The 25,728-nt window shown below is 41.6% G+C and overlaps 1 protein-coding gene across 3 annotated transcripts in view; it reads right to left on the bottom strand.

Moving 5' to 3' along the window:
• The window catches only part of SORCS1 (sortilin related VPS10 domain containing receptor 1), a 259,953-nt gene that overhangs the window by 41,083 nt on the left and 193,142 nt on the right, over positions 1 to 25,728 (bottom strand). For all 3 annotated transcript variants that reach the window (XM_054637007.2, XM_054637006.2, XM_077182900.1), the window contains exons 9-16: positions 21,454 to 21,633; positions 17,306 to 17,452; positions 10,687 to 10,789; positions 10,170 to 10,246; positions 8,860 to 8,951; positions 7,739 to 7,846; positions 6,651 to 6,768; positions 4,803 to 4,933 (exon numbers count right to left, since the gene is read on the bottom strand). In XM_054637007.2, coding sequence (XP_054492982.2) covers positions 4,803 to 4,933; positions 6,651 to 6,768; positions 7,739 to 7,846; positions 8,860 to 8,951; positions 10,170 to 10,246; positions 10,687 to 10,789; positions 17,306 to 17,452; positions 21,454 to 21,633 — 956 coding nt within the window. The remainder of the gene's footprint in view (positions 1 to 4,802; positions 4,934 to 6,650; positions 6,769 to 7,738; positions 7,847 to 8,859; positions 8,952 to 10,169; positions 10,247 to 10,686; positions 10,790 to 17,305; positions 17,453 to 21,453; positions 21,634 to 25,728) is intronic.

Raw genomic sequence — 25,728 nt, 5'->3', positions numbered from 1 at the left:
GGGGAGCTGTGCTTGTTCCCCAGTTCTACAGGACCTGACATGGGATTTTATTCAGACAAGGATGGATTCAGCTACAGTCTGAACTGTGGATCTACAAAGGTGTACAATTATAATTGCACTGCAGTATTTGGAGTCGAGCTATACCAGCTTATGTTAATATGGAACCTAAAATCCCCAGAACCTTTCCAGTAAATCCATGCCCAGTAGGTATCCAGGCCCTTAAAGATGCAGAGATGCACTGTAGATTTTGCATTAGTGAATCTGCATTTTCCACAAGCACTCAAAATGAACTAAAAATTCATTCTAAATTACTATTTGTTAGTTAACCAAGCCCATAACCAAAGGGGGCAAATGTAGATGTATTTCAAAGCTGGCACCTGCACGAACTGAAGTGATGGCTGGTGACACACAAAGGCAGCAGAATCTAACCACACACAGTGTCTGTCCCCTGTCTTCCTGGGGTTTGTCAGAACACTTCCTCCTGATGCAGGACTCTGATGTTTTAGCATAGGAACTCACCCCAGCAGGCAGGGCTGTAATTTAAGTGCCAGAGAATACAAAAAGAGCCAGCCAGATCCTTGCTGATATCATATGTGAAATAAATAAGCAGACCTGATTCCCAGTTGTACCAAGGCACCTTTGTGCCTCTCTGGCTATCCAAAACCACTAGCACCACTATCAACAGGCTCATACTTCCCATGAAGGTGTGAGAGATGGGAATGCTGACAGAAGAAGCTGTCAGTATTAATGACAGCAAGTTCAGAGGGAGGACTAACAGTGGGACACTTCACTCAAAGTTCCTAATAAAGGACCTGGGAGACAGGTGGCTGAAGGATGAACTCCACCAAAGGTTTCCATCTGTGTCTAGGAGGTGTTCCTGCTGAAGAGATATCGCTGCAATAATGCTCAGAAGGCAGGAAGGAACACAATGTGAGGAAACCGGGTAAATTAATGCTTTAATAACGCCCAAGTAACGGTGCCATCCATTTACCCAAATCAATTAAAGGAAGAGGGAGATTCTCGTTTCTAGGCTGTTGCTAGGACAGACTTGCCGAGGGCTCCAGCGCATCCAGGTCCCCATTCCTGAGGCGCTGTTGCCCTCTGGCTGCGAGCCTCATTCCCTGCACGGAGAGCCGGGAATGGCCCTGGCTGAGCCTCATTCCCTGCACGGAGAGCCGGGAATGGCCCTGGCTGAGCCCCATTCCCTGCATGGAGAGCCAGGAATGGCCCTGGCTGAGCCTCATTCCATGCACGGAGAGCCAGGAATGGCCTGGCCTGGCCCGGCTGAGCCTCATTCCCTGCATGGAGAGCCAGGGATGGCCTGGCCTGGCCCGGCTGAGCCTCATTCCCTGCACGGAGAGCCAGGGATGGCCTAGCCTGGCCCGGCCGAGCCTCATTCCATGCACGGAGAGCCGGGAATGGCCCCGGCTGAGCCTCATTCCCTGCATGAAGAGCCAGGGATGGCCTGGCCTGGCCTGGCCGAGCCTCATTCCCTGCATGAAGAGCCAGGGATGGCTCAGCCTGGCCCGGCCGAGCCTCATTCCCTGCATGGAGAGCCAGGGATGGCCTAGCCTGGCCTGGCTGAGCCTCATTCCCTGCATGGAGAGCCAGGGACGGCCTAGCCTGGCCTGGCCGAGCCTCATTCCCTGCACGGAGAGCCAGGGATGGCCTAGCCTGGCCTGGCCGAGCCTCATTCCCTGCATGAAGAGCCAGGGATGGCTCAGCCTGGCCCGGCCGAGCCTCATTCCCTGCACGGAGAGCCAGGGATGGCCTGGCCTGGCCCGGCCAAGCCTCATTCCCTGCATGGAGAGCCAGGGATGGCCTGGCCTGGCCCGGCTGAGCCTCATTCCCTGCACGGAGAGCCAGGGATGGCCTAGCCTGGCCTGGCCGAGCCTCATTCCCTGCACGGAGAGCCAGGGATGGCCTAGCCTGGCCCAGCCCCTCCAGCTCCCAGCCTAGGATAAATAAAAGATAAATAAAAGCTCTCTGCTGGCAGAGAAATCCTGCTTCCAAGGCTGGAGGAACTACAGTCACTTCTAATGGCACTCGGTTTTCTCGCTGAACAAAACAATAAACAAATGTGCCCTTTTCCCTGAGAAAGGAGCACCAATGGGCTGCATACAGATTTGAAATTAATCTGGACCTCTGTGATATTACAAGAGAGAAACAAACATTAGAAAATCTTTGTCTTTTATACCTGGTATTTTTTCCCCTGAACTGATAAAAAAGCACTTGCAGTATTAACAGCAATAACACTTTTTTTTCACTTTACCTGACCAGAGAGATACATTTTTACTCCAGTCTCTGACAAGCCGAGATAATAAATTTTTCTCCATATAAATTAAGTGTTTAAACAGCAATGACAGCATAATGACAGGGAGTGTTCTTTTCTTCAATTCTGTATACAAACGTGTTCTGTAAACACTGACAATATAAAAAGATGTCCAACTTATTTCAAGATTCAAAAATCAAGTGTGGGCAGCTGAAGAGCTTCTCCCTATCTAGGGGATACATGTCCCTTTCAATCTCCTTCAATTAAGAGCCCTGCCCAGCACAAAAAAAAAAAAAAAAGAAAAAAAAATCATTTGAAAGTACTGAAATGTCATGAGTGAGGATGATGAAAGTGCTTTTTTTCTTCCTGAAAAGGAAAGAACTCCACAGAGGGCACTCTTCCACAGTGAGAATTCATTCCCTGACTTCCTCCAAACCTCCCTCCAGCCCTCCAACTTCGGCAGGGTGAATTGGCAGTGAAGCCTCATGCAGAGTTCAACAAGGCAGGCACTGGAAGTTACAGTGGTGCAGCAGCAGCTTTGCCTTTCTTAGCACACAGAATTGCTTTTTTTCTCATAATTTTCTTGTCTCCTTTTCTGTCCTGCTCTGGCATATCTATGTAAAATTATGCTCCTGATGAATATTGTTGGTAAATGTTTCTGAACTGGATGCTTAAAGTAGCATTTCAATCTTTTTTCATCAGAGGCAGTAGGGAAGGCAACTGAAATGGATAAAGTAGAAATCCAAGTCTGGAGACTGTAGGAAGAACTTGAGCTCAGGGAGAACTGGAGGGGATCACAGCAGTGATCTGGTCTAAACCAAAAGTGATTCCATGAGAAGGAGAAATGTCCTTCTGGGTCAGAAAGATCCTAATTCTGCCTCTTGAAACATATTTGAGGAGTCTTGCTCATGCATGTGAACTGTGAGTGCCTGTTGTACACGCCCAATCATCCAAGCTTTCTCTTAGAGATTCTCCCACAGCCCAGCAGAGCCTTTGGAGAAAGTTCCTTGAGGTGAACATTAAAGAAATAAAAATTTCCACCAGAAAATGTCACTGTGGTACTTTTGTTCTGTACCTAGCAGCAAAGTTTTATGGTGGCAAGGCACAAAGTCAATTTTAATAAAATAAATATATTCATTCTCAGAGAGAAGTGCTGGAAGGAAAGCATATTTTTATCAGAAGTTTCAGGTATGTGTGTCCCTTACAAGTGCCAGGGATTTAAACACTAATGGACTGACTGTGAATCAATTGCATCAACTATTTTATAAGGCCATGAGGTTGGCTCAGCATTGCACTGCATGCCCTATAAGAGGGTCAAAATCTTTAGGGAATTTCCTTGATTTTAATGATGGTTTGGGGTTTTTGGTTTGGCTCTTATCTTTTTTACATTACTAGAGAAATATTAAATGATTGAAAACCAGGAGCTTTGGACATCTAAATGATGAACTACACACAGACCTCCCTAGAAAAGAACTAAATGGAATATGAGGAAAAAAGGAACCATACTGACAGAATCTGTGCCAAAATATGCTCATAATTGTATTGTTTGGAGCAAGAGAATTGACTTTTTTTTTGACAAAATATAAAAGCCTCCTGTGATTCTGTGATTTTATACAGAAAAAATATTCTAAGTTTATGTAGGAGTGAGAAGGGAAACACTATAAACTTCCATATGAAATATTGATGGGATGAACCTTTTCAGGATTCACACAGCAGATTCTGGGTTTAATTAGTAACATGACATAGATCTGGGTGGGTGAGGCACAAAGGGAGTTTATCAGCACTGCCAAGGAGCCAACATTTCTCTCATCCAAGATACTAAGGAACTTGCAGACTTGGAGAAAAAAGGTAAGAAAGAGATTTCAATAAAGTGGTTCCCTGCCTTTTTTGTGCAAATTGCTGTGAGTCAGCAGTAATACTGGAATGAAACCAGCAGCTGAAGATTTTATCACACCATGCATAACTCACCAATGGACTCTATTTCCTATAGCAAACATCAGAGAAGAAAAGGCTTCAGAAGGAGATTAACTCAAATCATGAAGGTAATATCTGCTGGATACTGTCAAACATGATGGTCCAGATGCAACAAATGGCCCAGGAATTTATTTCCTAGATACCTGATTCTAGAAGCTGAAGGCATACTTTGCATATACATATATTTACTTTTACTTATATACACATATGGGTGTATGTGTTAAGAATTTATTTACTTTTTACACAATGCTGTTATATGTCTTCAGACTACTCTCAGCCACCCTTGTTCATTGCTAAGGTTAGATGTGCTAAATTGACCTGTTACCTTACTGCACAGAGTTGTGACCTGGAAAATGCTCAGCACTGATTTTGTGGGAGCTTTAGGAGATTACAGATCCCTATTCCACCTTTCCTTCTTTTACCACACCTGCATGATCAGGGAGCAGCCTATCTCAATACCTACACATTTATTAATTTCTGCTCTCTGTGAGTCTACAGCCTCTCTAGGGATGCCCATGGTGCTGTGTGAGAGCACCCAGTCCTGCCCAGTGCTCACCAGTCAAAGTCTGCCTCTGTGCACACACAGGGCTCCGAGGTCATGGCCCCAGCATATTTCCCTTGCATGCATTTCTTCTCTGACTTGCGCTTCCTGTAGATCCTCTTTGCTCCCATGATGCAGGCTTCTCCCTGGAAACAAAGCCAGAAACATTTCTGTGACGCCCACCAGGCTATTTGTGTCACCTGGTGTTTCCAAGCCTGTGGAATGGGAGGTGTTACTCGAGGGAAAGGGGTGGGGAGCCAAATGCCATCTCAGAACACTGCAGTTAATTAAAGCTACTGGAGCTCTAACTGAAACTAAATCAACTTTCCCAATACACACTAAGAAATTATCTGAGATTACTTATATATCTTACTCAGCTCTGAATTTGTTCCAGGGCCCATAAACATTTGATACAGACCCATTTCACAGCAACTGAGAACATGGTCTGATTCCTCTGCAATCTGAGCCACACAGCAGGTTGACTTCTTGGGTCTGACCTCTCTGGGAATATTTTCATTCAGTAGAAACTTGTAATGTGTGTTTATGTAAATACTTCCCATGGCTGAGTTTGGTTTTAGGGGCTTTGACTTGTTATGTAGATGCTAAAACTTCCCATCTTCAGCACCCTGCTTAATATTTCTATCTAGGGAACAAGGCTCAGCCTTGCAATCTCAGTGGAAAGGAATTAAAAAGGCAAGAGTACACAGAAGCCTTCCTAAAAATAGTTCTGCAAGCTCCAGAGCCAATATTCTCAAAGAAATACTGCAAAATCCTTGGTATTTTTGCTTATGCAAGCACAAGAAAGCAAAGAAAAAAATACAGTGGAGTCTCACTTATTACCTTTTATGCTGTTAAAATTGTTGTGGAAAATTTTTTCATGGCTTTGATTTGATGATTTGATGGCATGAAACAGAAGGGCCTGAATAGCTACTGGTCTAAAATTCTGTGCTTCCTTGGAATTCAATGCTGTACTGATTTTCAGCATCTAAAGATCTAAGTAATAACTGGTATTTTTAGTGTAGAGTTGTGCCTTGTGTGAGCAGCTAGTCTGAGTCAAGATACTTTCATTTCATATTCATTAATAAATTCTTGCCCAGCAAGATATATACAGAAAGACAACGTTTGATGATATAAATGTGTGCTTTGCTCTAGACTTCAGTGGAGCCTGTGGTGTTTATATAACCACAGAATTTGGGCCATATTTCATTCTAACCTGATGAAACATAGGCTGTTGTGTCTTGACAGAGCTGGGAAGATGCCTCGAGGCAGGTGCAGAGCAGCTCACCTTGCTGGGCATGAATTCCATGGTTCAGAGAGTGATGCAGCAGCTGCATCCTGCATGCACAGGGCAGGGCATGGGGGCCAATGAACTGGGGATTAAAGTGCCCAACTCCCACAGCAGAGAGACACAGAACAGGAATGAAACCAAGTGAGCAAGAAATGGGAGAGGGCCAGAAATGGGAGAAACAAATGCAAAACAACTAGAATGGTCTTAAGACACTGGCTCTGAGGACACAGAATGACGAAGGAGAGAAAGGAGGTTAAGGATGGGGAAATTGGATGGGATGTGTAAGAGTGAAGGAGTTCAGGCCTCAGTGGCAGTTCTCCTGCTGTTGTATTGTTCAAGTCTGCATAAGTCTGAGGTAATTGTCTGTGTGCAGGATGACACCCAAAATGCAGCTGTTCATCCTTCAGGGATCAGAGTCCCAATCTGAGGCCAACACACCAGTGCAAGAGAACAGACCCACCCAGTAAGGGATGAGTTGACACCAAATTGTTAGGAAAAGATACTAGATTGTGCTGATCTTGAACTGTAGGATCATTAGCTACTGCAGGTCACATCCCAGCATCCTCACTTCTCACCTGGCTGTGGAGTTGCCAAGGCCTGTAGTCCTCTTCCTCACATCTCCGATCAAAGATGGATTTGTAGTCTACTTTCACCAGCTGCCACTCTGAGCGGTGGCTGAAGTGTCCAAACACCCTGCAAATGCAGCAGCAGGAACATAGAATAAAAGGAGTCTGGTAGTTACAGAGGGACAGTCATCACAATTTCCAACAGACATCAATTGCTTTAAGAATGAGAGTCCTACTCATTTTCACTGGACTGACAAAGTGAAACTTGGCCTGATAAATATCTGTAACCCTATTAGAAACTGAAAAATTGCATGGAGCTTTCATTCTGTTCACTAAGACCCTCCCATTTATGAAAATATCCAAAATTACTCAACTTGAAGAGTCAAGAGAAGATTTGATGTGGGGCTGGAGACAGTAATACCTTCAAGAGTTTTATCTGAATTTTAAGCTTTGGGAATCCCTTCCAAGCAAATTAAAATCAGAACCTGAAGGAACATTTTTCATGCATCTTCATTAGCTCAGGTTAGTTTCCAAGCCAATTCTGCTTATTACAGGTCAGTCAGAAATACTTCTTGTTTTTACAGTCTGATTTCAGATAAAATATCACAGTTTCTACCACACTGAGTCCAGATTTATGCATCATGCAGAACTCAGTATAGCACATTGAAACTAAACATAATTTTTCATGAGTCAGCCTCAAGGCAACATTTTGTCATTCATTTTTACAAAAGAATGTCTTCACTTATCTATGTCTCATTTTAAAAAAAGACTGCAGCAGCAAAACCACAGTTATAAAAAATACCTCAATTTTTCTTTCAAATATTAATCTGTTAACAGTAATTCTGCTTTATATCACATTCAATTTGAGAAGTCAGGTTTCATGCTGATGAGCTAAGTGATAATGTGTTTGCAGCTTGCAAAGAACCATGTTGCTAATCCCTCAGCCATATCACAAATAAACTGATGATTTAGCAACAGAAGACTGCACACTCTTGGCTGCAGATTGTACTTGGTTTTGTCCCCAACCAGAAATGCCCCTGTTCCAAAATACAATGTGTGGTTCACCTGCACAGCAGCATTGTGGCATGCTCACTTACGTCATGATGAGGGTTTCCTCGCCAGGCTCCCCTAAAACGCCATCTACAAACAGTGGGAGGGATGTGAAACTGTACTTGCTCCAAGATCTCCCTTCATCAAAACTTAACCTAGAGGAGAAAGCAGAATTAGTGTCTTCTCTCCTTACTCTCCTCTTTTACTCAAAGGGATTCTCTAGTCCACTGCAGCTGCTATGGAGAAGTGGAAAACAGCTTCTCTTATTGGATTCTGATTTTTTGGTCCTTTTAATAACTATTTTTTGGGCAAGCATCATAAATCAGAGCATTGATCAAGCTTGTCTGGCATCATACCACTAACCCATGGCCAATATTTAAGTGGTAGAAACTAGAATTTATGTTAAAGATTGATGCTCAAAGGGCAAAATGCAGTCTAAGCATAAGATTTTTAAAAAAATAAACAAGTGATTTTGAACATCTGGTTTTTGAGTCCCCAGTATAAAACATTTTGAGGTTAGTTTTCTGGAGGATGAGTTTCTTCAGACCAGCAGTCCCCCCTGTAGGGAGTGTAAGTGAAAGCCTGGAACCACTCATAATTTCTTAAGACTTGGGTCTCAGTATTTGAGATTCTGATATGACACTAACTGTGGTGGAAGTAAATAATACAGAACAGCACAAAGCTATACTCTGCCTCCTCACTCAGGAGTGCTAACTGCACTTTTACATTATCAGTTACACAACTCTGATACTATTCAACAAAATTCTGGTTCATAAGTGCTGCCTGCCACACAGAAGGCAAGTTCATCAATAATTTTGAAAATTAGGACTATTTTGGTAACTTAATGAGAGACAAAAGCATAAACAATACACACACACACATATATATATATATATATGTATTATAAACAAACAAATCCAAAAAGCCAAGCTGTGGTAAATCAGGAGTGTTGTGGAATTACACTGATAATTTCTCAGATCTGGACAAGCCAAAACTATGTAAACTGTAATTTCCAGGATTTCTTAGCTTTATCTGACCTAATGTTTGCCAGTATCTTAACTAATACTTTCTAGATTAGAGCTGCAGAAGACTGGATGCATACTAAGTGCCTACTTCCTGGCATCTGGAAAGAGGGACAGCAGCCATTTAGCACAAATGGAGTCATTACCAGAGGTGTCTGATAGGCAGAGATGTGTGTTTCATGGCAACAAGTACTCCACCTTGATCCAGGTACAGAACACTGTGCTCTTCCTCAAAGATCTGGAAAAAAAAAAAAAAAGAAAAAAGAAAGGGGTTTATTCAAACCTATTACCATAAGTATCAAGAAAATGTCACAGTTCTTTAAGTAGGATCATGACACAGGACAGTTATATGCTAGGAAAATTATAAAGTAGAGGAAATTATAGATATATTTCCTGGACTCGTTTTTTTTATTGTTTGGGCATTTTTTCCCCACAGTTTTTCCAGGTCCATGGAAAATTCATTCTTCCCTTGCTGGACAGAATGTTAGAAATATGATTTCTTTGCAAGGATCAACAATTTCCCTCCTTTCAATGACAAATTTTTGTTTAAAGAAGAATTTCATGTGTTTGCACATGTCTGGCCCCATCTCAAATAATTGATTTAGGCAGAAAAATGAGGCTGGTCAAACACTGCAAAATAATTAGATTCTTGGATTATCAAATATTGGAAAATATTTTCTCTGCCTGTGTCTTTTTTATATTAACTTTCTGCAAACATCTGCTCTACAGTCTGTACAGCAGCATTTGTTAGTCTGAGAAAGTTACTCTTTCTCTCCATGACTTGATATCCCATTCAGAAAATAGGAACAACAGAATTTTCTGATCTGAAGATAAACACATTAGAGGGTATTTCTTAACAGGTGAAACTCCACTAAATATTAGGAACTAGATACAATTTCATCATCCAGTCTCTTTCCACCGGTAGGTAACTTTGGAACAAGGCAAACTGAATTTTGCCTTTTTCTGAATTTTGACTTTTTCTTCAAAATAATCCATTTATATGGACAACAAACCCTGGACAACTCAAGCGTAGGTGAAGCGAGTCTCAGCTGAAGTGAGAAAAAATAGACCAGTGAAACTGCTGATTTTTGGGTCAGTATAGTCATGGACAAAAAGAAAAATAGTTTGGTTAGCATGAGGGATTTACAACAGTAAAAGGTAAACCTTTCTCTCCCCTTATTATTCATAATTTATTCTGTTCTATTTTCTATGGGGTTAAACTGAAGTCAAACTGAGTAGAATAATAAAAATAATTTTCTGTAATATGAAGTCTAACAGCATATTCAGTCTTTCTCTTTGAACATCTCTGTACCTTTGAGAAGGAAGTTTACTCTTTCATAAAAGGTTTGCAAAAAGCTACCCTGAACCAAATGAAACAAAAAGTAAGTGACAGATTGAATCTACTTTTATGACATTTCCTGATTCGTGTTTAAACCAGTGATTCTGTGTCATTTACCTGCCTCCAAGTGTTCCCAGCATCAGAAGTCACAAACATGCTGATGTCATTGTCTGATAGCTCAGTGCCTATATTACCTGTAAGATGAGCACTGGTTAGTGAAGGAACCCTCTCAGAAACAGCACAATAAGCAAATCAGGGGAGTAAACATATTTATTTATTACTTCTGGGTTTGGGAGGAAAATGAGAGTGAAGGGGAAAAAGGGAAGGCATTTCAGTTTGAAAAAAATATATAAGACTCAATATCTACAACTCTACACACCTTTACATGCAAAGGAAATGCCCTGATTTGATCTTATGCTCACAGGAGTAGAGGGCTAGACATGACCGCCTCTATCTTGGAAGCCAGTTTCCATAAAAAGCATATGACAAGCTGAAGGCCCATAAGGATTTTCATTTGACAGCCTGCCTCCTTTCCCAATAGTGGTGGTGTGACACCCCAGAGCCACCCAACACAAACTCCAGAATTTATCCAGGTTTGCACATCCAACACAGGGAATTTTTAAATGTTTCATACCTGAAGCTACAATAATACTGGGGGCAGTGTCTCGGCTGGCGATGTTTCCTGAGGTATAGGGGTTATCTGAGACCTTCAGGTGAAGATGAAGGGAGCAATAGGGCTATGGAGAAAGGGGAAATAAAAGTAAAAAGCAGACACAACAATGTATGCTCCTGTTTCTACAGGCCTAGAAACATACAGTGTCTTTCTGTATTTCCTCCTAATCCCTTAGATGGGCACAGCCACTTTGCCATCATTTTCTGACACAACCCATTCCCAGTGGGAATCTGATGCACCAGGCTGAAACCAGGCTGAAACCCTCTTCAAAGGACCACATCTTTGAGGCTGCACCTGAAAGGAGAGGACCAGGCTTGCACAGGCAGATGATGGTAAGGATTACCTGAGGCTCCTGGCTCCTACTCTGTGAGAAGAAATCATGCAGATTGATGCAGATATGAAATGACTCTGAGCAGCACTACCCAAACTATCTCTGAAACAAGAAGCAATTTAACCCTACTGGTGTGGTGCTGCATCACTGCTAATTAGCCAAGAAAAAAAAACTTCTTTCATACCATTTCTTAACTCTTTTTGACATATGACTGTTCTGAAGTGCACTGCAATAAATACAAAGAAGTACCACGACTAGAAAGTGTTAGTTTCAAGTTTAAAGCAAAGCTTCATTGCCCATCTGGATGTGACCTTTAAGTTTTCAATACAAGTACATCCACGGAAACCTTACCTACATGCTATTGATTTCGTATGCTGGGTACTCAGGTAAGACACAAGTGGTACAGAATAAATCAGCTGAGCTAGAAAGTAAGACAGATGAGCAGATTTTCAAGGCTGCCATTACAATTCCCTTCAAATCTGTAATGTGATATTTTCTGAACATTTCTGAATGCTATTTCCTTCACTCGGGTTTTTTTCCAGAATTTTTTTTCTTTCAAACCTCATGAAGAGCCCTTCATGAAACAGGCTAAGGGAGGAGGAGCAGGGGAAAAATACTGGCAAGAAAACCTGAAGCAAACTGACCCAATCAAGGTGGACATGACACAGGAACAGAAGTGGAGCAAAGCCCATGCTTCAGCTTGCCCAGCTCTGTCAGAGAAAGAGGGGCTATGCAGAGGGACCTTCAGGCTCAAAGGAGGCAGGTTTTCCTGAATACCCCAGCTGCCTAAAGGCTAGATCTGTGGCCCCAAGAGCCTGGCAGGTCTCCTCTGTAGGAGAGCTAGTCCCATAGGTCACTGGAGGAGGGCCACTTATCCATCCCATCTCAAAGCAGGTGAATATGACTGAAATGACAACTCCCCTGTGGAGAAAGGCAGGGTTCTTCTGGCAAAGGCAAATGAGGGTGCTGAGGAGAGATGGGAGCTCTCACTTATGTGAGACAGGAACGGGGGACGTGGGTGTGCAGCAGGGAGCACAAGCTGCCAAGTGGAATGTACTGAGCAGCCTAACTCCAAGTGACAGCCTTGCGAGGGCAGCCGCGGGAGCAGCCCGGGGCGCCGGGAGGGAGTGGAAAACAAATTGAGCTGACATGAATGCAGGAAGTGGAAAAGCACTGCGAGAGCATGAACTCTTTCCTTTTACATTTTGGTAGGTTGTGAGAAGGCTAAATAGAAAACATATTTTTAAAACTAACATACTGCAAGCCCACTTCAGGATTCTGAAGACAGAACTTAATGGCAACTCAGCCAATTCCCAATTCAGATGAGACCTTGTTAAGATTCAATCTTTGTGGTACCAGAGGTTTCCTCTCAAATTTATCTCATTTCACAGATATAGCATATAGAAATGGAATATATCTCTCCAATATTAAAAGCCAGGCCATCTGTCTAAGCAGACAGATGGTCTTTTTAGTGGCATGACTTCTTCCTGGTTGGAGTGCAGTAATGCTTAGAGTCTCTACTGACATCTGGCTATGGTGTGAAAGCCAACCTTTCCACTCTTAGCCAAACACATGAAGTTACTGCCCATGGCCACCCCACATCCTGACAGTGTTAGCATTCTTTCCCTCATTCCCCTGTACACCTTCTCCATCTCTGTCCTTATACAGTTCATCAACAGATATTTTTCCAGCTGTTTTGTGTTCTGCTGGTCCTTCTGTGTTCCTCCTCCAGCTCCCAGAGCTTAATGCACATACAGACATCTCACTGGTTTTCAGAATTTTCATCAATTTTCTCTGTCCTTTTTGTTATTATCAACAGGCCACTAAAATCATTATTATCACCAGAATCACAGGTTTGGGTTTCCTTGTCATTGCCTTGTTCCCATCTGTGCTAACTGTTGCACAGCCACCAAGGGACAGGCAACAATATAATGGAGCATTTAAACTCTAGACAGAAGATAAAGCACAGGTGATAAAGCCTCTTTCTCTGCCCACTGCCACAGTTTTTACAGTTATGCTGGAGTTCATTACTTGCTTCCTAATATTTTCAAGCCAACACCCTTATGGCCCCCCCTCAGGAAACTCATCAGTCCTTAGTAAAATTTTTCATGAACATTCACAAATCCACTTTTGGCTGTTCTGCAAAGCCCACCTGAACTGTCTCCAATGGCAGGACACAATACAAACCAGCTATTAGTGGCTGTCCCTCATCAGAAGTGGGAGAAAGTATTAAATATAACACAAAGATGATGCTGGCCACCATTCACAAACCTAAGGGTAGTTGCAGTATTTGCTCATCTGCAATAGCAAGGAACAATGAAAAGAGATAAACACTTCCAAGAGAGATATTCAAAACACCTCACTTAGATGCTTAAAATACTCTGTAGCAGATGGCATAGAGTCTCCCTTTATGAGAAGAAGGTCTTTGTCCTGAAATCCTAATAAATTCCTATGGAAAAGGCAACCAAAATGTGGGAGGGAATAAACAGATGTCTGGGGAAGCAAGGCACAGAGGAAATACATGACTTGCCCAAGTCACATAGGAAATTGGAGATAGACCCAAAAATTGAATCAAGATTCTCCTGAGATTCAGCCCTGTGTTTGAACCACAAGTCCATCCCTGAAAGCTAATTAATTAACTCTCCCAGGCTCATCTCTTGCCAGACAGAACTACTCCTCAGTTAACCACTTCACAACATATGGTAACTATTGAACTAAACAGCATCTTTGGAATAAAATACCTTGGCAGCTATTTCACGAAGATTAAGTACATTCATCTTAGAATGCAAGTGGTATAAACAAGAAAAACAAAACCCTGGGATTAGATGGAATTTCATTGCTTTCCTCCCTCCTCATTATTTACAGCTGCCTCACAAAAAATGCGAAGAAATTTGGAGTCCTTTTGAAAAACCACCTGGAGTGTACTGTCAGTAGAGGGATGGTTTTGTCTGGCTCACCCTGTGCTTCAACCAGATTCCTTCCTAACCTCCTTAGCCGACAACTTAGCTGCTATGTACTTCTGTATTAATTCTCACTTAGTTTAGGTTTAAAGACCCAATGCACAGAGCACACAGCACTGCACTCACAGGCTGGGGACTGTGCTGTCGCTCTGGGAAATGGCAGATCCCATTTTGCCAATGAGCTGGAACATACATCATTGCTGAGTCCTGAGCTACTGCTGGAGACAATTATGCTGAGAAGCAGCAGTGGGAAAGCATTAGTATCTGCTGTGCAGCAAGGATGGGAGCTACACTACATGTACAATGGACTATGAAGAATTCACTTATCTGTGCCATAAGGAAAAGCAGGATCGTGTCAGGAACAGTTATGTCTAGAAGGAAAAGGAGCAATTGACATAAGGAGGTAAAACTAGTGATGCAGGGGTGGCTGAAGAGGTGAGTGGAGTTTGTGAAGTGTTTTAAATGCTAAGCTGTGTCACACTGACAAGGAACAGAATTGCCTCAGAGCAGGGGAAAATTCCTTTTCTCCTCATTTTTCCTCAGTAGAAAACCCTTGGATCCCTGACATTTCCAGGAATGTAAACTTAGAGTGCTTGTGCTTCAAAAACTTTCCTACCACTCCAAACTTCTGTGGTTTATTATCTAAAATTTCTAGAATTCTTTCATTCCATATTCTGCCTTCATCCTCCCCACCATTAGGCATGAACCTCTGATGGGATTTTTAAATAGCTTGTCTCTCTTGTAGAATTGCTATTTCACTTTGTGGTTTGGTATATTTTCTGACTTCTATCAATCCCTTTCTATGGCAGGCAGACTGTCTGTTCCTGTAAAACCTAAGGAGTAAGTTTAATTCAGATTGCAGCTATTTGCTTTCTTTCAAATTTGCAAGTTGACCACCAGAGACTCTGCATGCTCAGCTAAAGTTTCCTGCCCCTCTGCCATTCCAAAAGCTGGTGAAACCTAACCATGGAGGAGTGCTCACACAATGAAAGAGGCCTCTTGCCTGTTTTACCCAATGTTAGGGGAAGAGGAAAAATCAACATGGCTAAATATTATTCTGGCCTTATCACAGGGCAGTGCTGATAAAATACTTTCCATTCTCCTGAAAGGACAAAGACTGAGATACGAGGTTAAAGTGCATTGAGGATTTGCCCCTCAGCACCCTGAAATCACAGAACAATTCCTACACTCCAGCTCAAGTCACAGAGCACTTAAGAAATGTAAACAGCATGACAAACATCTACTGAGCTTACCCAGGTGGAAGTAATTCTCAGAGCAAGTACATGGTTGCATAGAGTACAAAATAAAAACAAACTAAATTTAAATAGTGGTTTGTGCACAGTGGAGCTCCCAGGATGGAAATGCAATCCCCAGAGAACCATGAGCTTCTCTAGGTCAGTTCTCACTGATTTGTGTCCCTACAAGTGCCCACACCTTCTGCTCCTCCTCTTGACCCTTTGCCTGGCTTGTTCAGATTTATCTCCCTCAAAGGAACCCAGCTTGTTCAGGTATATCTGGTCTAATTTTAAATGAAGTTTATTTTATTTTCTGCTCATTGATATAGTAGCAGATCCAGTATGGAAGGGAAGGCTTAAAGGGACCAAAACTCTCTCTCCCCCCATAAGAACCATCCATTTCTACTTCACACACAGATATATGACCCCTTCCATTATAAAATGGGCAACTACAATGGCAGGTGTAGCCTTGTATATAAAATATCCAATTCCTGCACTTAGAGGCTCACTTATAACCAGAGTGGCAAGTCAGACTTTGCATGATCCCTGCACAAAAATACCAGGAAAGCAGTTTCCGAACTCTAACTTCAAATTTATGGGAAAAAAAAATAAAGTCTACTTTTATTATTTTACTTGCCTATGTGTTGTTTTTTTTTGTTCTTCTTCCTTGCTAGTCCCCGAGGATATTATACTATCATATCATATAATAAAAATCTTAGTTTCTGATTAAATTGGTTATAATTTGAGGCCAAAATGTTGACCTTTTTTAACTGAATATGTTCACTTCAGTTAAAACTAGATTATACAATCTATTTGAAACACAAAGGCTTCTTTACCTAGTCCCTTCCAAAGATATGTCTGCAAAGTTTTTTGGATGCCATCTTTTTTGGTTTTCACCACATGGAAACATCTAATAAAAATTCACTTAGTTACAATATTTAAAAATTTGAAAGAAGAAAACAAACCCAAAAGAATTTAGTAATGCTCTGAAATAACTCTTCTGTCTTACCCCCAGTCTTTCCTATTCATTTTTTCCAAATTGGACAGAAAATGAAGGACTTTCATTTTGGCTGAATCAAAAAAATCAATTATTTGAGCAGCTTCAAATATTTATTCTTTGCTCTTTCAATAGTGCATGACATTCAGTTAAGAGATTAGTGTAGCATTCAGCTACAAAATATAATGCTGATTCAGATTCTAATGCCTCAAAATGAGAAAACATTTTTTTTTTAGATGCAAAACAACGTGCAAGTACAGGACAGGAGCAGTAAGATCAATCTAAATAGTGTCCCTGATTCTGCCTGGAACCATATTAGAATTAGTATAATATGAAAGCTATTGAGAATCCCAAATACAGGGGTTCTGAGTATTATCCCACTACTGTGAATAGATTGCATCAGCTGAAAAATATGTCAAGATCAGTTTAGGCTCTCTAACTTCATAGAGGTCTCCAATTCTATTCACATTATTTATATTTCACTCTCCCTCTTGGAAACTGTTTGCATATAATGATGATTAAAGACATAGCTATATGTGGATCTATATCAGTAAGTACAGAGATGGATACAATTTACACCAACACAAAGCTGTACATATATTTGGATGAATGTGTCGATTCTCACTTATGAGCTCAAAGAGAAAATGATGAATGTTAATAAATATTAATGCCAAGCGAGCAGCCTGAAAGCAATCCCAGCTCTCTTTTCCTTTCAGCCTGTTTCCAGTTCCTGTGCCTCAGAGTTCTGAGCTACAGCAGCTCTCGCCTCCCATCTAGTGTCCAGAGAACCGACTGCCAGACACAGCATCCAGCTTCCCCTGCTCTTCCAGGGACACAGCACTTCTGCAGAAGGCAGCTGATCCACAATTTCTTCCAGAAATTAAATTAAATTAACCTAGATTACAATGCAACAACCCCTGGCAGCCCAAGCCTGAAGCACTGCACTCCATGAGATACACTGCATAGAGAGGGGAGCTGCCCTCTGTTGTGTTACCTGGTAGAAAAAGGATTGTTCTGGGGTATTACCAACCCCCAAATTCCCCCATCAGGTACTTACTAGGAGACAGTGAATGGGATTTCCCCTCAGATCCGTGTGCGGAGCCTGCAACAAACTCCAGTCTCTCCCTTTATTGTAGGTGATGAAAGTTTTCACTTGGTTGTCAATCTTCTTGTTAGCCAAGAACATTCCCTTTATCCCTGCTACCTAGGAAAAATTGACATGGCTGAAAAATAGATCAAGTCCATGCAGGTTCTGTGCATGTCCTTTTTTCTCTGTCAAACCCACCAGGGCTCTGATGGCTCTGTCAGTGTGGTCAGTGTCAGGGCCAGAATTGCCAGTGTACATCAAAGGCAAGCTGGAGTGCTGGGGAAGAGACAGAGCCCTCATAGGTGCAAAGATGACAAATGGGAAAGAAATACTATTTCAGAATCATCATGGGAACATGGCAAGATGTCAGTAGTATTATCTGTAAAGTCACAACCTCTCAACTGTGTAGACATCCTTCCCCCTGAAAGATGAAACATGCACAGGCAATTATTTTTCTCTTGCACAGCAGCAGCAGCAGGAAACAGCAGCAATTTTGGCCTTGTGAAGAAAACAGCAACACACACACATAAACTTGCATTTCAATGTTTCTATTCTCATCCAGCCTTCTTCAGACATTTCATCTAAGGATCTCAATGTGTTTCAAAACAATAATTATCAGTGTTTCAATGGGATAACTTGGGGCACAGAGGTATTTTTGTTACAATTTTGTGTTTTGAGGAAACAAAAGCACTGGGGACTCCATCAAGGCCGTACAGAATGCCAGTTACAGAGCTGGCAATGAGGTCTTCATCCTTTCACTTTTTTCTGGTGTTTTACCTAACAGTTTAAATCCACAGACCTGCAGGAGGATTTTTCAAAGACATGATGCTAACAGATTCACACTGGAACCAAGTCTAAAAGTATCTTAGTGAGGAGAAAAAAGAGTCAACCTCAAACCACAACTCACACTGCAGAATGTTCCCATCTTCTCAGCACACTGAAAATCAATAGCCCAATAGCTGCTGCAGCTTGAGAATGAATTTGTTAGGCTGTCATTCTGCAATCTGAGTGCTGCAATAAAAAGGGAAGTGAAATCAGGAGAAGGAGGGGATAAATGAGAAACTTTTTGGTTTCCAGCAAGTCTGTTCAGTCATCCACCTCACCTCTGCTCATGATGTAGAATTAGCAGACAGAATCATTCATTGAGAGTTTTTATTCACAGAGATTAAATGACATGGCATGGCAAACAGTTACACAGCAGATTCAGAGCTTTTTACAGCTCAACCCATTTAATTATGTGGCCGGATTTGGATGCTACAGCTACCAGTGAACAGGACCTTATTGCACTTTAAATCACATGCTGTGAAACTACTTATGTACAGCGCTTTGGTACAGCACAGTGATGTACTTAGTCATTCAAATAGCACCTTCCTGAATTTCATTTGAAGTTCACAAAGACTTTGATATGGCTGGCTATAAAGGGCAATAGTCTTTAAATTAAATAGTTAACTAATTCATTGTTGATATAAGCAGAAAAAAGATAACCTTTTCAATTTCTCAGCTGGATTGTTTGATCCCATCCAACTAAGTATTCAGAATTTCTTTGTTTTAGTAGAAAGGCGCCCTGAAAAGACAAGGGTACTCCTGTCTCACTGTGACATTGTATGAATAGACAGGGATGGAAAAATAACATATTTCTGCCTTTACTACCAGAGGCTAGAGCCTATAGTTGCAGTTGTACTTTGCTTTGCTGCTGTCCCAAAATTGTTCTATTATATAGTCCCTGTGAAATGCTGGCCATAAATGATTAAAGAACACTTTATATATTGAGCAATAAAAGTGCTCTGAAATCCTGTTGTTTTTTTTAATCTTTTTATGATTCTAGTCATGGGCTGGGACTCAAAATCCTTTCTTGAGAAAGCAAAGTTATTCTGTCAGTCTTGGACAGCTTTATCTTAAAAAAAAGACTGCACACACATGCTTGTGTAGTCTCAGAAGGAAGAGACAGACCAATTGCCCATACACAACCCTGGCACACATAGGGAGCTGTTCAGCCCTGCTGCTCACACAGTCATTGCAGAGAAACACCCAGGCAAGCAAGTGCAAGACTACCAGTGGACAGAGAGAAAAGCAGTCCATCAGCTTCCCCACAGGAATTGCAGAATCCTCACCACCCTGAATGCATTGTGATTCTAATGCTGCTCTACAGCTTCAGAAAGATCCATACAAGACACTTGGGCACACAACTCTTAAGACATTTTTCACTCCCCATTACCACCTTCATACATTGAACATCTCAGCCAACATACATACTGCTAGAAAAAGTAAGTTCCAGAGTGACAGGCACATATACCATAGCTATAGACACACCTCCTCACAGTCTGTTATCACCTCAGTCATGGATTGTCACAGGCAGGACTGTCTGTGGACCATTCCAACACAGCCTGGGCAGACACAGGCACTAGAAAGGGCACTCAGACACAGTGGTCAGTGATTTAGCTCTTTCCTCACTTTAGGATGTGGTCACTAGGACAGCCTTTTTGTGAACTCAAGGAGACACTACGAAAGAATTTTTATTTCTTTGTACCCAGTCCAATTCCCTGCTTCACAGCATTGAGCAGATTTATTCTTGATTTGGAATCAACTTAGGAATTACACACACAAACATGTACACTGCAACCAGAACTTCAAACATGCACACAGACACCTGCACATTAAACAGGCCTTTCTCTGTCATCTTCTCTAATGATGATACTTTTTTAAATATACTGCTGCCACCAGAGAAGGACTCATTTGGCAATCTCTCCACTTTTAATTTATCTATGTATTTTTCTCCTTCTCTTGCCTTCCTCTCCATTTTCCCCTAGATCACTATAACAATCTGACTCAGAGAACCATGCTGGCTGGCTCTCTGTTCTCTTCCAGCAAGAACATCAAACTGAAAGAAAGGTTTGTGCCAGGTTCCATGTCAGCCAATATTCCCTCTATCTAGATACTCAGCAGATATGATGCTGTAAGTCTGATTCCATCAATTTCAATCCAGGTTGCTGTGTGGTGTCAGATGAATAAAACAAAACAAAAGATTTTCTTTACCCCTGGGATGTAGGACACCTTTACATAATGCAGTAAAGCTGCTTCCCCAGCTGACAGTAATAAGAGACAACAGTTTTTCCATGGGCTGCCAGCACTGCAGAGAGATTAATGGTAAAAAATGTCCAAATGACTGAAATGGCAGTGCCCATCCTCCTCCAGTCCACTGCACTAACTCTTGACATCTCTGGACAATTCAAGGTGGTTTCCAAGTAGAGGGCAGCTGAAGGAAAGCTACAGAGCAGAGCTAATACTGAGGCACTGATGGGGAAGTGCAAGAAGCATCTTCATCTTCAAAGGCACTCAGATCCACTTTATGACCTTTATTCTAAATGGTAAGAAAATACCCTGGAGGAGACCTGAAAACAGAACCTGACCCTCAGAATGGCAGCTGAGAATTGAATTTCTCCTCAGCTGAGTGCTTGTTCCTGAGGGAAAACAGGCAGGAGAGCAAGAGATGGACAAGGGCACATTAGAAGTCCTACTGTTAGGATCAATTGTCATAGATGCCAAGGCAAATTGGCCTTTTTACCGTGAGCTTAAGCAAAGCACACTTGTTCAGAAAAAGGCTCAGGGTAAAGAGGGCATCAAAATGAGGTATGAGAGTTTCCATGTACATGGGATAGCCCAAGAGGGCATATCTATAACCACTTAAGTTCCCAGAATAGTCCAAGCTGAGAAGGGTGACCAGGACAGCTGAAAACAGCAGTCTCTTCTAAAACAAGAGATTAGGTTGCCAGAAATGCAGCAAATATTGGAGAATGATACTATTGAGACTGTTGGGAGCTTTCAGAGCCATAGAGCCAACATGGGTCCAAGCAGGATTTTGGCTGACAAGGAGAGTTCCTCTCAGCAACTGAATGAACTATTCCACAACATTTTCCTATGCATCAAAGAGCCATGAGCTGTTCCTCACCTGAGAACCCACTGGTGAATACAGCAGTAAATCTAGGAGGGGTAAAACTCTGTATTTAGTCATTTGTTGACTTTGCTGTTCATATGCATTTTATGATACTGATGTGCAAGGAGGGAATTGGCATCTTGTGAGCTCCTGAGATAGCAGTGAGATATTTGGAGTTATGACATACCTCATAGAGGTCAATCATCACATTCCCCTCCAGCCCTTGACTACTCTTGACATTTTCCAAGGCCAGGGTGAAGTAGACCCCTCGGGTGTCGGAGATGTACAGATTGTACGTGTCGTTCTGGTTCCACTCTTGAACAGCTGCAAACACCTGATTCTCATCTGTGCTGATAACATGCATGTCCTGGGGAAAGAAAAGAGAGGCAGGTTACTTGGGGGAGCTCTGTGCTGCCATTTCCAATGGCACCAAAGAAATTGGGGAGGAGCAAGGGATATATTTAGGCTGGAGTTTAATGGGGAACTCAGTAGACAATACTGTGGCATTTTACTGTTTTTTTGTCTACAGCCACTGTAAGCAAGTAATTCCATCCATGAATATTTTACACCAGCTCTCTTCTGCCAATTTTCAAAGTAGTTGAGGTGTTAATTGAACATTTACATTGGCACTACAGCATTAAACAGCAGCACTTTCACTCCCCGTACCAACACCTTCATTTTAATGAATATTTTGTCTAGGGAATAGGAGGGGTTGTTTATTTGTTGGGTTTTTTTCTGTTTAGCATCTGAGTGATTCCACTCATGAGTATGGAATCACAGATATTAATAATGTAGGAGTTTAAAAAAAGAAGAAGAAGAAAAAAAAATGACCATCTGAAACATCTGTTTCTTGCCCAGCATTCAGAAGGCAAATATGCTCAGGACCTGATACAAGTAGGAGCTAATGAGGGAACATCTGCTGCTATCTACTGTTTCTAATGACAATGTGGGCTGGAGCCAAGGCCCTGGACCACTATACTAAACAGCACACCCCAAGAAATAAAACAAAAAAACAACCTTAATCCTCACTAGATATAAAGAACAGATATGTAGTTAGATCACCAGCACTATGAGTGAGGTTTTGTTCTACTCTGCTTCTCTGTGTTACAGCAGGCAGGAAGCAATGATAAGGTTGCATAAGTGAAGAAAAAACAGGAACTATTGAACCTGATCTCATCTTTCAATGCCTGGAGAAATTATTACCCATTTTATTTTATTTTCCATTACAATGGAAAAAGCCACCAAGAAAGAGATCATTATAATGAAATTCCCAGGCTCTATCTGCCCAGCACAGGCACCCTCAGTTCCTGGGTGCCATAAAAATCTGTAGAGGTAGGAAAAGAAATGAAGATTTCTGAGCACCAGGTGATTCCCAGAAGACTCAGCTGTTCAGTCTGTTTTGGGCAGATATCCCAAAGTTATTCTGCTTCCATGAATCTCAGCCAGGGCTTTCTATATGCAAAACTGAGAACTTTATCAGAAAATATACTCTTTGGAAGCAGATGCTACTTCTCCCTTCTGCTAATAATAGTCTTTGAAAATTGAGTGTCTGGTGGCTTTTTAGGGAGGATTAATACTTCCAGATGAAGTCTTGTAATTTAAAAATAAAAAAGTAATATAATGAAGAAATTTGATCTATAAATTTGAAAGTGGATTCACCATGGAGTAACGATTCACAACAGTTGCTTGTTCATCCAGATCCAGATCTGAATACAGAGTGGATGAATATGCACTTGATTTACTTTCTTCTTTGCACTGGAGAAAATCATGTCCCAGAAGATGGGCTCGATTTGTGAAGGAACAGATTGGCTTAATTCCCGAGGCAATAGGAAAAGTAATGTAAGTCCCACTGAGTCCTACTAATTTTGGTGGTGAACAGACATCCTCTGAGCTCCAGCTGTGCCAGGAGGAGTTACAGCCACAGCTGTTTGTCTGTGGCTCCTCTTTTCAGACTGTCACCCTGGTTCAATCCGCTGGTAGATCTACACCAGCAGGTGTTCCCAGTGTGCTCCAGGCAACATTGGCTAGCACAGCTCTAATCACAAGTGATAATTTCTGCATATGGGTACACATGGGCAGGCTTCTGCATTTAAACATAGACAGAAACTAAAACTTGCTTTGCCTGGTGAATGTACTTTTTCATTACCTTACCACCTCATTCAATAGTTTTGTAAAAACGGGGGGAGATGGGTAAAAAGATGCTTTAATCAACACCAGAGAAAACTAAAGACAATTTTACAAGTGCTGAAGAAGCAAATGAGTTAATTTATTCAATAGATGCTTCCTGCATTTGATCAGAGCATGCTGTAAGATGGAAGTCTAAAGAAGATTCCAGTAAGGCTTAAGTAATTTAAGCCTAGGGAAGCAGAGACTGAGTTAGAATTGGCATAATATACGTAATGCAGAAAGTCAAAAAAGATAGCATTCCAACTGTGTGCCTTTGGGGATAAATTAACTATTCCTCTTAATATGGCCTTGTCCAATAGATGCAGCAATGATGCACAGCTTTGATAGGAAAGGATTACTAAATGGGCATCAAACAGATCTTGGACCAGCATCTGGAATTTCTTCATTTCCACACTGGGAAAATTAAAATTAATCAGCATATCGTATTATGTATGGGTTTTTTTCAGAATGGGGATTAATTTCTTGGGGGGGAGGAATAATACAAAAAGACAGCCTTCATCTTGATATAGCACAAGCTCCTTACAGAGATGGAAGAGGACAGGAATGTGAAGCAAGACACCTGTCTCAAAGAGTCATCATCACCTTTAGGGGCTCCCCTTGCATTTGTCTACTGAGAGCCTGAGCTTTTTTCTCTATGTTCCAGAACATACTGGAAGTACATTAATATGCAGTTCTACTATCTGTCCCTTTTGCCTTTTCAAAGACAAAAGTAACATGATGCTGTGCATGGGTTTGATCAGGTGTCTCCTCAAATGACTGAAAGCCAAGGCTTTCTGAATTACTGAACAATTGCCCCTTTTGCACTTGGTCAGGGAACTTTTTTTCCTGGCATGGTAAGTAGGGATGTGTAATGCCAGTTTTATTCTGCCAGCTCAGTTGGTCAGAGCATAGGGATAATAACAACAAGGTTGTGGGATCACTCCCCAGTGGGGCCTTTACTTAAGAGTTGGACTTGATAATCCTTGTGGGTCCCCTCCAACTCAGAATATTCTGTGAAATGTCTGTGAAGATGCTGGCTCTTGCCTCTGCCTTCTGTAAAATTACTGGGGCTGTCAGCTCTTTTAAGGTCTGTATTTAAGGTCTGTATTCTTATTTATTCATTTTTGTTATTTCTTCTTCCATCAGGATGTACATCCTGAGGTTGAAAGCAGGGGATGAATTTAAAAGAAGAGGTACCAGATGCACCCATTCCATCACTATGCAACCCAATACCAGTTAAGACAGGTGTTTTAAAAGAGAAACTGCTTGACTTGCTTCAATATTCTCAAATGTCTGCCCAGTGCATTGGTATAAACTGGAGTAAATGCACCCTGTGTGCACTACAGTGTGTGACACAGCCCATATTGTAGTGCTGTGGTACAGAACAGGCAGCATCACAGATCAACATCACTGCAGCAATTAAGAGGTCTCAATAAAGGCTATTTACAGGATTAACACAACCTGTATGCACATATGCAGGCATCTGCTTGAATGGAACAGATTTTCAAGTTTATTTATTTAGGCTTTTGATCAAAGTAGCTACAAGGCTGCTAATGCCAACAAGAATAATATTTTAGTTTGATTTGCTGTAGGCCATCCTGCCTGAGCAGCAGCATCACCTGCCAAGGCTGCCTGCCTCCAGCTCAGGAGGAGTGACACACAGACACAAAAAGCTTGATATTTCCATCTTCAATTCCAGAAGTCACTTAGTACTGTTTACCATACTTGGCCCCTCTTTCTTAGGCTGAAGGAGATGAAAGAGAATTTGGGCATAAAAGAAGCTGTATGTTCCAATTCCTTGAATAATATAACTCTCTGTGCATTTTTCATAGAAGTGACTATTTTGCTTTGATGGCAGCCTCCTAGACAGCCACAGTTCCACTGCAGCTCCTTCCAAGCCAAATACAGCTCTCCAGACTTTGAAGATATTCTGAGATTGTGACAAAGCATCTTTCTTTGGGTCAAATAACATGAATATATTGCTCCAATTCCTGTTCTCTGGAACACATTGTAATTTAACTCTAGCACATTTTCCCTGGGTTTCCAGTGAAGTCTTTGAGAAGGTGAACAAAAATTAAGTGTGGGCTAAAGGAAAAAATAAGTTTAAAGAAAAGAGTGTCTCTACAGATGGTCTGAATTGGCTGTAAATAAAAATTTTTATTTGGCTTTTACAATAATCATGCTAAAATGCAACTCTGTTGCTAAGAGCTCTTTCAAATGACACCTATTTAAATCTGATGTGAATTTACAGAGTAAATTCTCTCTGTATTTTCACTTGCTTGGGCAGGAAGTTTCA

Source organism: Agelaius phoeniceus, chromosome 9 (assembly GCF_051311805.1).
Source record: "Agelaius phoeniceus isolate bAgePho1 chromosome 9, bAgePho1.hap1, whole genome shotgun sequence".
NCBI lineage: Eukaryota > Metazoa > Chordata > Aves > Passeriformes > Icteridae > Agelaius > Agelaius phoeniceus.
This window is presented reverse-complemented; position numbering and strand designations above follow the sequence as displayed.